The 12539-nt window shown below is 35.9% G+C and overlaps 1 protein-coding gene across 5 annotated transcripts in view; it reads left to right on the top strand.

Annotated features, from left to right (window-relative positions):
• NAALAD2 (N-acetylated alpha-linked acidic dipeptidase 2) overlaps positions 1 to 12539 on the top strand; it is a 92784-nt gene that overhangs the window by 47874 nt on the left and 32371 nt on the right. For all 5 annotated transcript variants that reach the window (XM_044258332.1, XM_044258333.1, XM_044258330.1 and 2 more), the window contains 5 exons: positions 292 to 393; positions 2873 to 2998; positions 5032 to 5218; positions 9144 to 9237; positions 10264 to 10362. In XM_044258332.1, coding sequence (XP_044114267.1) covers positions 292 to 393; positions 2873 to 2998; positions 5032 to 5218; positions 9144 to 9237; positions 10264 to 10362 — 608 coding nt within the window. The remainder of the gene's footprint in view (positions 1 to 291; positions 394 to 2872; positions 2999 to 5031; positions 5219 to 9143; positions 9238 to 10263; positions 10363 to 12539) is intronic.

Below are 12539 nucleotides of genomic sequence, written 5' to 3'. Positions count from 1 at the left end.
AACAAAGAAAGTTGAAATGGAGGAGAATCCTGGGGGTGCCACCTTCACAGCCCTGTTTTGATATGGTAACTCCTAGTCACCCGAGATTGCGTGCATTTGTTGAAGTTGCTACTGCTTTGAAGGTGGTAAGAACGATAAAGCTCTTGCTCATTGTTGCCAGTGGAATTTACCTGATCAATTACTGAACCTACTGTCAGAATGTTTAGTCTTAAGTGTACACTTGGGGGCATTATTCTTTAATAAAAATCAGGAATATTGTTTTCCAACTTCATGTATTTCAATTCTTGCTAGATTTTCAATACCTCCTACCTTGAGCCGCCACCTGATGGATATGAGAATGTTACAAATATTGTTCCACCATATAACGCTTTCTCAGCCCAAGGCATGCCAGAGGTAAAACGACTTTTACTCAACTCTTTAAGCCTTCCTTTGTTATTTAAAGCATCTGTAAAGGACTAGAACCAAGGAGATTAGGTAAATCATACTTGCTGATCCATATTTAAAGATTCAGTGCTACGAACACACTTTCTAAAAATAATTTAAGGGGTCCCTGGGTGGCTCAGTGGATTAAAGCCTCTGCCTTTGGCTCAGGTCATGATCCCAGGGTCCTAGGATCCTAGGATGAGCCCTGCTTTGGGCTCTCTGCTCAGCGGGGAGCCCGCTTCCTCCTCTCTCTCTGCCTGCCTCTCTGCCCACTTGTGATCTCTCTGTCTGTCAAATAAATAAATAAAATCTTTAAAAAAAAATTTAAGAATAAGAAAAAAACAAATACATAAAAACTGTAGCCTTGTAAAGCAGATGCCGCTCTGAAATAACAAGCTGCTGAATCTTCAAAACGGTAATGTCAGTAGAAGTTTCCACAAGCTCTTTTCCTTTGTTCATAGTCTGATTTTGTTACAGGTTTATAGATCATACCACACAAGTGGTATTTAAAAATGAAACATGGGATTTCTTTTTCCTTTTAAAAATCTCCTTTGTTTCATCTACCACCCACCTTTCTCCCTTCTGGCAACCCTCTGTTCTCTGTATTTTGAAGTCTGTTTATTTAGATTCAGCATGTAAGTAAATGTAAGTAAAATCATATTTGTCTTTCTCTGACTGACTTCTCTTAGCATAATATCCTTTACGTCTATCCATGTAGTTGCAAATGGCAAGATCTCATTCTTTTTTATGGTTAAGTATATGCACATGTACACACCCCAGTTCTTCCTTATCCATTCATCCATCAACAGACACTTTGGTAAAGAATGATGCAGTAAACATTAGGGTGCCTATATATTTTTTGAATTAGTGTTTTCGCGTTCTGTGGGTAAGTACCCAGTAGCAGAATTACTGGATCCTATGGTATTTCTATTTTTAAGTTTTTGAGGAACTTCACACTGTTTTCTACAGTGATCACACCAATTTACATTTCCACTAACATAATGGCAAGGATTTTTTCTTCTCTACATCCTTGCCAACACCTGTTATTTTTTGTCTTTTTAATAGAAGCCATTCTGACCCATGTGAGGTGATATTTAATTGTGATTTTGATTTATGTTTCCCTGATGATTGCTAATGTCGAGAATGTTTTCATGTGTCTGTAGCCCATCTGTATATGTTCTTTGGAAAATTGTTTATTTCAGTCTTTTGCCTTTTTTAATCAGATTATGGGTGTATGTATTTATTTTCTGGTATTGGGCTGTATGAGGTCTTTATATAGTTTGGATATTAACTCCTTATTGGATATATCATTTGCAACTATCTTTCCCCTCTTATTTATGTTTGTGGTTTTCTTTACTATGGGAAATCTTTTTATTTTGCTGAAGTCCCAATTGTTTATTTTTGCTTTTGTTTCCCTTGCCCAAGGGGACAGATCTAGAAAAAATGTTGTTAAGGCTGATGTCAAAGAAATTACTCCCCTGGGTTTCCTTTTAGGGGTTTTATGGCTTCAGGACTCCTCTTTAGGGCTTTAATCCATGTTTATTTCTGTGGCTGGTGTAAGAAAGTATCTTGATTTCATTCTTTCGCATATAGCTCTCCAGTTTTCCTAGTACGATTTATTGTAGAGACTGTCTTTTCCTCACTATATTTTCTTTCCTCCTTTGTCATAGATTAGTTGATTGTGTAAGTGTGGGTTTACGTATGGACATTATTCTGGTCCATTGATCTATGCCTGTTGTCACGTCAGTACCATGCTGCTTTGATGACTACAGTGCTGTAGTCTGTCTTAAAATCGGGATTGTGATAACCTCCAGCTTTGTTCTTTCTCATGCTTCCTTTGGCTCTTGGAAGTCTTCAGTGGTTCCATACACATTTTAGTATCATTTTTCATAGTCCTGTGACAAAGGCTGTTGGTATTTTGATAGGGATTGTGTGGAATATGTAGATTGCTTTGGATGGTATGGACACTTCAATGATATTAAATGAATTCCACTCTGTAAGCATGGCATATTTATTTATTTATTTCATTTATTTGTGTCTTCTTCAATTTCTTTTATCAGTATTTTATAATTTTCAGGTTACAGGTCTTTCAGCTCCTTGGTTAAGTTATTCCTAGGCATTTTATTATTTTTATTATTATTTTACAATTGTTTAAAACATAGCTGGGATTTTTAAATGATCTCTATTTCCTTTGGTTCAGTACCTGCTGATAATCTCTTCAAAACAGAAGACACTGTTTAAAGTGTTACATACTGGCATTTTTTTCGAACTTTTGAAGTACTGAAATATTTTCTAAAAACATACAGAATTAGCACATACCAGTTTTTTAGGGCCAATCTAGGAAAGATAACTTTTGATGATGTGATATTGTGGATCAAACTTATTCATTGGTTTTCCTTTTAATTATAGCAGTAGCCTATATATTTTCAAATTTTTTCTTTTTTTATAGGGAGATCTTATATATGTGAACTATGCTCGTACTGAAGATTTTTTCAAACTGGAGAGAGAGATGAACATCAATTGCAGTGGAAAGATTGTTATTGCAAGATATGGAAAAATCTTCAGAGGAAATAAAGTATTGTATCACCTCCTTTTCTAGAGAGAAGAGGATTGTGTATATCCTCTAAATGTAAATGATCAGCTTGCATCATGTTTTCCAGAATTACCTCAATTTATATGTATTTAAAAAATCTTCCTATTGGCCATGGTTGCATGGGAAATCTTGTTGTTGTTGTTAAGATTTTATTTATTTGACAGAGAGAGATCATAAGTAGGCAGAGAGGCAGGCTGAGAGAGGAAGGGAAGCAGGTTCCCCGCTGAGCTCGATCCTAGGACTCTGGGACAATGACCCAGGAAATCCTGTTTTTATGTTACCTCATACATCTAGAAAGGGAAATTACTTTTATTACAGCAACAAAATATGCTTTTTAAATTTTTTTGAGGGAAATTTTATGTAAACTGAAAATGAAAGCTCCCCTACATGACCCATTTTATTGCCCACATGTGATCAATCTTCACAGCTTTTCTTAGACCTAATTCTGTGACATATGAATATAAATATCTTTTTTTATATGCTGATTTTACAAATATTATACATTTTTTACAAAGATGCCATCATATACTATATTTAATTTTATTTTCTCACTCAGCAAAAATATATAGGTACTCCTCCACATCAAAACACTGAGTGTTGTTGTATAATGTGTGATTAAGAGTAGAGGACTCTAGATTAGATCCATACACCATAGATTCTGGTCTAGTCTAGGCTCTCTGTTCTATTGATCTTTTACTGTGAACAAGTTACTTATCTTCCTTTGTCAGTGTTTCCTTATACATAAAGTGGGAATGCTAATAATAGCATTGATCTCCTAGAATCCTTACGAAGATTAAATGACTTTATGTTTGAAAGCACTTATGGGGGCACCTGGGTGGCTCAGTAGGTTAAGCCGCTGCCTTCGGCTCGGGTCATGATCTCAGGGTCCTGGGATCTAGTCCCCTGCTGAGCAGGGAGCCTGCTTCCCTCTCTCTTTCTCTGCCTGCCTCTCTGTCTACTGTGATCTCTCTCTGTCAAATAAATAAATAAAATCTTAAAAAAAAAAAAGAAAGCACTTATGATAGTGCCTGGTACTTAATTGGTAGTTAATTCTATAGAACTGCTTCCTAAGTAAATATGTTGTTATTTTGGATGGGTGCATAATACTTTATAGAAGTGATAAGTAGTGTAACCATTCCTATGTTGACAGATGCTTGGCTTGAATTTATTACTATTAAAAATAATTCCATTGTGAACATCTTTGTCCATACCCACTTGAATATTTATATGAAGATTTTTGTAGTATGGATTCCTAGCAATTTAATGGCCAAGTCAACATGTATATTCTTTCAAAATTTTGGAAGGCATCATCTAATTGCCCTTCAAAAAAGTTGTGACAGATTGTTCTCCCATTCATATTGTAGGAATGTTTTCTGAATATTGAAGTGTGTTTTAGTTAGCCAAAACTGATTGTTATCTACCTTTCACTACAATATTTCTGGTAATGGAGACTTCAGAATCCTGCTGGAAAGATTTTCCTATTTGTGGTTAGTTTACATTGTTAGAAAATGTTTACAAAATACAGTCAGCAATTTTTCACACGCTCTGTATAGAACTTTAAATTAGTTGAGTTCTCCAAGTATTTCTGTGCTGTGCCAGGCTTTGGAGGGTGGGTAGTTAAAAGTGAACAAGACATGGTCCCTTTTCTAAAAACATCCTCAGTCTAGCAAGAGAGAAAGTTATCTTAAAGGTATTTTAAAATACAATGATCCATCCTATCACAGAAATATGTACAAAATAGAAGAGGTAGAAAGAAGGGAGTCATTAATTTTGCAGTTTTGGCCACAATAGGAATGTTTCATAGAAGAGAGAGGAGCTTGCTTAGAGTTGTTAAAATAAATGAGAGCTCTTAGTTCCCCCAGGAGAGAAACTGTAATTAAGGCATAAAAAACTGAATGTGTAGCAGCATCATAAAAAGCAGAGTCTCCAATTCCTTACATTATTAAATTGATTTTCTCTTAGACAAATTAATCATCTGCCAGTTCTCCATTACGGATTGCACATTGCCCCTGCAGGTTAAAAATGCCATGTTAGCAGGAGCCATAGGAATCATCTTGTACTCAGATCCAGCGGACTACTTTGCCCCTGCAGTACAGCCTTATCCTAAAGGATGGAACCTTCCTGGAACTGCAGTGCAGAGAGGGAATGTGCTAAATCTGAATGGTGCTGGTGACCCACTCACTCCAGGCTATCCGGCTAAAGGTAAGCATGGATGGGCCTGCCCTGGTTCACCCATTTTTGCACAAATTCTACTTGCCCTTAGTGAAGACCTAAAAGTGAACATCTATTGAATAACCTTCAAACTGCAAAAGTTACAATATTTTGGATTACTATAGCTAAGAATTAAAAAAACATTTCCCATGTATTACTTTTGTTTTATATTTTCATGAGGTGTGCACATGGAGGGGGAAGTGTCAGTTGGATTTCTCTCTACTTTTAGCAGAGGTGCAGAAACACAGACCCCCATACCCAAAGTAATACTACTTTTACCAAACTAGAACTTTGGTTTTCTGAATTGCTTGGTGATACTATACTTCTCTAGCTATCATACATTTGTATTATTATTATTTTTTTGAATACCTGTCAGTTTTGGGGTGTTGTCAAAACTTTTCACATTTCACATGTTAAAACGTCTGTGTAACTGCCTTCACAATTAAGATAAAGAACATATCCATTACCCAAAAGTTTTCACTCCTCTCTTTGTAATGCTTTCCTCCAAACCCTTCCTACCTACTTCCTGCCCGTCCCTAGGCAACTACTGATCTGCATTCTGTCGGTTTAGTTGTTTTGAGATGCATCTGATGAAGTTCTAGAACCTAGGTGAGGTTCGGTGGGCTGAGGTCCAGAGCCAATGACTAAGAAAGAATTCTTGAGACATCTTTGGTGCAAAATGGTGGTTTATTAAAGCAGGGGACAGGACCCGTGGGCAGGAAGAGCTGCTGGCCCGGGTTGTTTGAGGGTAGGCATGTTATATACCTTGCGGTTGGGGGGAGGTGGTGAAGGGATGGGAGATTTCAACAGAGTTTTCACATGCGAAGGAGGGCCTACAAGGTGCCGGAGGGAGTCCTTGCCCTTATGGCTTGATCAATGTCGTTTTTAGGTCAGGCATTAACATCAAGATAGTTGGGAGATTCTTAGTGGGGTATTATGACCCTGCTATCATTTACATTCCCTTCTACCTCAGTGTCCTCCAGTTTATGGTGGGGAGGGGGACATTAGGGCTTCAGGAAATGAGAGTTATTTGCCTCTGGAAATTTGTGCTATTGATAAGGTAACCTCCCTGTTTAGATCTCTAGGATACCTGTAGAGCAAGGGAGATTCCTGTTCTGCAGGATTGCGATCCCTGCAAGTTCACTATTTATCGTTTTATGGTGGTCAGGGGTGCCTGAGGAATGGTACACATATGGAGGGGAGTGGGTGAGGAGGGGGTGCAAGGCGCCAGCTTCTGCTCTGTCCTCAGCCAGCCTCCTGCTCCCTCATCACATCCATGTTGCTGTCTGTGTCAGTAGTTGATTCCTTTTTATGCCAAGTATTTTCTTGAATGGAGACACTGCAGTTTGTTTATTTACTTGTTGATGGACATTTGGATTGTTTTTTTAGTTTGGGGACTCATATATAAACCTCTATAATAGTTGTATACAAGCCTTCATATTTACATATGCTTTTATTTCTTCTGGGTAAATATATAGAAATTTGAACGACAGGATAATATGAGATATGTGTATTTAAATTTCAGAGGGAATTTGAACGACAGGATAATATGAGATATGCGTATTTAAATTTCAGAGGGATTTTCAAATTGTTTTCCCAAGCGGTTGTACCATTTTACATTCTAGCAGCAGTGCGGGAGTGTTGCAGTTGCTGTATCCTTGCTACCTTTAGTTTGGTCAGTCGTTTTCATTTTACATTCTAATAGGTATGCTAACCCTCCAAGTTACATTTTTTTCAAAGTTTTGGGGGCTATTCTAGATCCTTTCCATGTGAATTTTAGAACCAGTTTATTAATTTCCACTGAAAAGTTTCCTGGGAATTTGATTGAGATTGAATTAAATCTGTAGGTCAATTTGGGGAGAATCGACATCTTAAATAATGAATATTTTGATCTATGCACCTGGCACGATTCTGTTTACTTAGATACTCTTTATCTCTGCATGTTTGTAGTTTCGCTGTATGGACTGTGCACATCTTTCTCATTTACCCATATGTGTTTCCTACTTGTATGCTTTTTAATAATATATTTGAAATTTCTATTTCCCTATGTTCAGTGCTAGTAAGTAGAAATAACTTAATTTGTAGAAGAAATACATCAATCTTGTATCCTGCAAACTTGTTGAACTTACTAAATAGTTCTAGTAGGTTTCTATAGATACCATCAGTTTTTACATAGACGACCATGTTTTCTGCAAGTATGTTTTTTTTTCCCAGTCTGGAGGACTTTTACTTTTTAAAATGTGTTTGCCTTGGTATACTGGCTAGTATGTCTTGTACATTCCTGGAAAAAGGTGTTAGCAGAGATGTTCTTACCTTGATCCTGCCTCAAGAAGAAAAAATCCAGTCTTCGGCTATAGGTTTTATTTTAGATTCTTTTTGTCAGATTGGGGGAGTTTACTTCTAATGGACTAAGAGCTTTTGTTTTAGCACATTTATCTAGGACTATATAATGAATTTTGTCAAATGCTTTTACTGAGTCTTGAGATGATAATAAGTTGTTATGTTACTTTCATTAAATTATACTAATAGATTTTTGGACATTAACCCAACCCTCCCAACCTAGGATAAACTCTACTTGGTCACAATGCACTATCCTTTCACATGCTTTGGTATATTGTTGAGTTTAAAATTTTGTTAAGCGTATCTCCTTTTATTCATGAAGGATATTGGCCTGTAGATTGATTTTCTTGTACATTTTGGTCTTATTTTGATATCAGAGTAATGTTGGCCTTATGCGCTGAGTTGGAAACTATTTCATCTTCATTGTTTTGTAAGAGTTTCAAGAGATTTTGACCTATAAACATTTGGTAGAATTCCCTAGAAAATCTTGGCCTACAATTTTGTTTGTAGGCATGTTTTTAACTACAAATTCCATTTTAAAACAGGTATATGCCTATTTAGGTTGTCCATTTATTGTTAAGTGAGCTTCAGTAGTTTATGTCTTCAACATATTTAATCCATTTCATCCAAGTTAAACTTGATAGAGTTGTTCGTAATATTCTCATGCTGTGTGTGTGCAGGTGCGTGTGCATACACACGTGCATGTACAGGTACGAGAATGAAATTCTCTTCTTTATTCCTGGTCATGGCAACTTTTCTCCCTCCCTTCCTTCCTTCCCCTAAACTGTCTTGCTGAAGATTTATGAGTTTTATTGATCTTCTCAAAGAATCTGCTTGGATTTTATTCATAATTGCTACCATTTTTCTGTCTCCTATTTCTTATATTTCTGCTCTGATCTTTATTATGTTCTTTCCTTGCTTATTTTTGCTTCATTTTTTTTTTCTTCCTATTTTCTACAGGTGGAACCTTGCTGTCATTTGATTGGAATCTTTCTTTGTTTCTAAGCTAGGTGTTTTAGTGCTATACAACTATTTTGGCTGAAAGCCAAAGTCCCAATGAGGCTGTAAGTCTGACAGTACTTTTTCGTCTTCCTTTAAAGAGAATGTTGTATTACCATTTGAACAAGATCTTTATTATTCCCAAGATCTCATAAATTCCCTTTAATTTTTTTTTTTTCAGTTATACCTAGTTTCAAAATTTGGGACATAATTTCCAGGCAACTAGTTAACTGAAGCTTCCCTAAGAAGGATTCAAGAGATCCCTAAGGAAATAAAATATTCTTGTAAAATTCAAGAGATTTACATGCAATGTCAAAACAAATTTGGAAATTTATAATCCCCACAGTTGATTTTACATTAAAATTTGAGTGATTTAATTTCTTACTGTTGAATTAAATAGGTCATATTAGATAAAACAATCAGTGGGTTTGGGGGAATTTTAAATTTTGATATAATTTCAAACATGTAGTAAATCTGATATAATTTTAACCATGTAGTAAATATAGTAATAAAAGACATTTCTTTATACCCCTTGCCCAGATTTTTCAGATGTTTTCATTTTATACAATTTCTGCAGAGTACACCTTTAGACTTGATGTCAAAGAAGGAGTAGGAATTCCCAAGATCCCTGTGCATCCTATTGGGTATAATGATGCAGAAATATTACTACGGTAGGATTTTCTAATTGGATATGATATTTAAGACGTTTTATACTAATGTGTCCATTTTCTTGTCTAAAACCAATGTAATCTAATTATGTTAAAAGTAAAGTCTGGTTGTATACCCGAAACCGATGTTATATGTCACTTATACCTCAAAAACATTTTTTAAAAATTAAGGAAACAAAGTAGGAAAATACTTCCTGAAGTAGGAATAACAGAGTATACCAAGAAATGGCAAGAAACCATTAGTCTCCTACAAAAGAAAGTATCAAGTGCAAAACTGTGTCCAAGATAAAAATACTGACTGGAGATTTTTCAAATAGTTGGATTTTCTTTGATATTCATTTGATGTTTGTACTTGACTTGTATTTTAAAAATATTACAGGGCCCACTACTTATTAGATGTGTGAACTTGGACCAATTACTTAATCTTTCTCTGGTTCAATTTGCTTATCTGTGAATGAGCACAGTAATTGTTTCTCCCTGATAGGGTAATTATGAGGAGGAGAGGAGACCAATGCAAGTGTGTAAAGTATCTAGAATATAGTAAACATTTAACTAATGTTTGCTAATGTTGCATTCTGTCACTGATATTCTTTCACAAATTTCCAACTTTTGTTTTTTAGATGTCTGTACCAATAAAATTTAATAATTGCTAGGTAATCACCAGCTTCCCTAGAAATTAATTTCTTCTCCTTTACATAGTCATGAATTTCCTATTTTCACTATTTCTTAGATCTAACAGTTCCCTACATAAAGTCAAAAATAAGGAGGCTGATGCATCTCATTTCCACTCCCTATTTTTTTTTTCCCCTAAGCCCTCTTACCACAAACATATTAAATACTTCATATATTTCAATTTTGGCTCTCTTGATAAAATGTAAGTTCCACAAAGAAAGGGAATATTAATAGTACTTGGCTCAATAAATATTTGTTAAATGTATGAATGAAATATCACATTATCAGCCTCCATGATTTCTTCTAAGAAATTATGATGCTCAGCCTTTTTCTATTACTTTTATTTTCTCTCAACAGCCACATGGGAGGAATTGCTGTACCCGATGACAGCTGGAAGGGAAGTCTTAATGTGGATTATAACATTGGGCCTGGCTTTGCAGGGCATGATTCCTTCAGGTAATTTTATATTACTTTAATAGACTGGAAAAGTTTTCTATGTTTAATGGAAAAATGTCAAGGTAACTTCTTCCAGGTATATTTTGCTTGTCTTTTTCTCATTTTTCATAACGAACAATTGATCATTTTATATCACCTAAGGAGTACTTATAGAATGATGTCCTGAATTCTTCTTCCAAAAGAGAGATCACAACATTTGTATTATAAAGTCTTTTTTTTTTTTTAAGATTTTATTTATTTATTTGACAGACAGAGATCACAAGTAGGCAGAGACACAGGCAGAGAGGAGGCAGAGAGGAGGAAGCAGGCCCCCTGCTGAGCAGAGAGCCCGATGTGGGGCTCAATCCCAGGACCCTGAGATCATGACCTGAGCCAAAGGCAGAGGATTAACCCACTGAGCCACCCAGGCGCCCCGTGTATTATAAAGTCTTAAACATGACTACATTTGAGTTCAGGTTTAACATTTTAACTGCCTTTTTCATCCAAAATTTTAAAACAATGTTTCAGATAACCCAGTATTTTAAATGTATAACATTTTGGAAGTTACCTTAAGTGAAGGAGTAAAAGAGAAGAGAGAAAGGAGCTCACATTGATTGATCACTTGCTGTGCAGTGAGTTAAAATAGGTAAGCACGGAACTGTTGTAAGGCTCAATGCGTTAGCATTGGCCCTGTTGGAGAGGAGTGATCCCAGAATATTTATTCTTTGAGCTTGTAAGTTTCCCACTAGATCAAGGCAGGCAGGAAATGCTAGCTGGAGAGATCAACTTGTGTAGAGATCAACTTGGCAAGATTTAGAAATTAAGTAGTTTGATTTGCCTGTGGGAGAAAGGGAAATTTAACACTGATAAATCAGTGTTTTGGTTAAGTCTTTTGATTAAGCCCAAATCAGTTGATCAGTCTTGTTTGCTGTAACTTTACATTAACTGTGCAAACTTGGATTCTTACTAATTTTTTTAGTTTAAGAATGTTTTTTCAGCACTTTAAAGTATTAGTAGTTAATTCCTTTTATTTTAAAGGAATTTTAGAAATACTGTAAGTGCTTATTTATCTATATAACTGAGAACAAAGAGTTACTTTAATATAGATGTTTATTATATACAGTAGCAAGAAAACCTAACATACACAGTGAAAGATAAAGGCCTTTCTGATTTAGAAATGAAACATAATGACACAGAGAACAGAGAAAACATATGGCTTCAGTTCTGTAATTTCAGTTCAGGAGTAAATTCAGAAACATACAAATCCCTTGGTCTAGATATCAAAATGTTCTCCTTCACCATGGGCACAAAATTCCTAATTGATTTGAGCTCAAAATGGCCAAATACACAAATAAAAATCTCTTGTTCTCTTTTCACCAAAAAGAGCTTTTACAGAGATTCTGTCATTTTTCACCCAGATGAACTGTCCAGATTATCATTTCTCACCCAGAAGAGCTCTTGATAATTAATCCATTTACAGAGATTACCAAGTGACAAGACATAAAACCCAATTCCCAACCATTGCTGCCACCAATAGGGAATAATTCACCTGCCATAAGAAAACTAGAAATACAAAACATAAAATCAGTAGGAAATGGGGCACCTGGATGGCTCAGTGGGTTAAACATCTGCCTTCGGCTCAGGTCATGATCCCAGGGTCCTAGGATCGAGCCCCGCTTTGGGCTCTCTGCTCAGCAGGGAGCCTGCTTCTCTCTTTCTCTCTGCCTGCCTCTCTGCCTACTTGTGATCTCTGTCTGTCAAATAAATAAATAAAATCTTAAAAAAAAAATAAAATCAGTAGGAAAGATAGTATAAAGTTAGAAGTCCACAGGAAGAGAGACAAACCAAGAAATAGACTCTTAATGACAGAGAACAAACTGATGACTACTAGAGGGAAGTCAGGTGGAGGAGATGGGTGTAGTAGGTGGTGGGGAGAATGAGAGTCCACCTACCATGATGAACACTGAGTCAAGTATAGAACTCTTGAATCACTATATTGTATACCGAAAACTAACACAACACTATATGTTAACTGTATTGGTGTTGACATTAAACACTTCCTAATTAAAAAGAGATACAGAGTCAGCAGAGTGAAAATTCTGTCACTGCTTTGGTTTAACCTCAGAGCCAAAAGAAGACATGTCTGGGTTTAAGCTACCCATACCTGGTTCTACAAGGTGAATCCATTGTACATCTCC

Source organism: Neovison vison, chromosome 7, assembly GCF_020171115.1.
Source record: "Neovison vison isolate M4711 chromosome 7, ASM_NN_V1, whole genome shotgun sequence".
Taxonomy (NCBI): Eukaryota; Metazoa; Chordata; class Mammalia; order Carnivora; family Mustelidae; genus Neogale; species Neogale vison.
The sequence above is the reverse complement of the archived record's forward strand: the minus strand, read 5'-3'. Positions and strand labels throughout refer to the sequence as shown.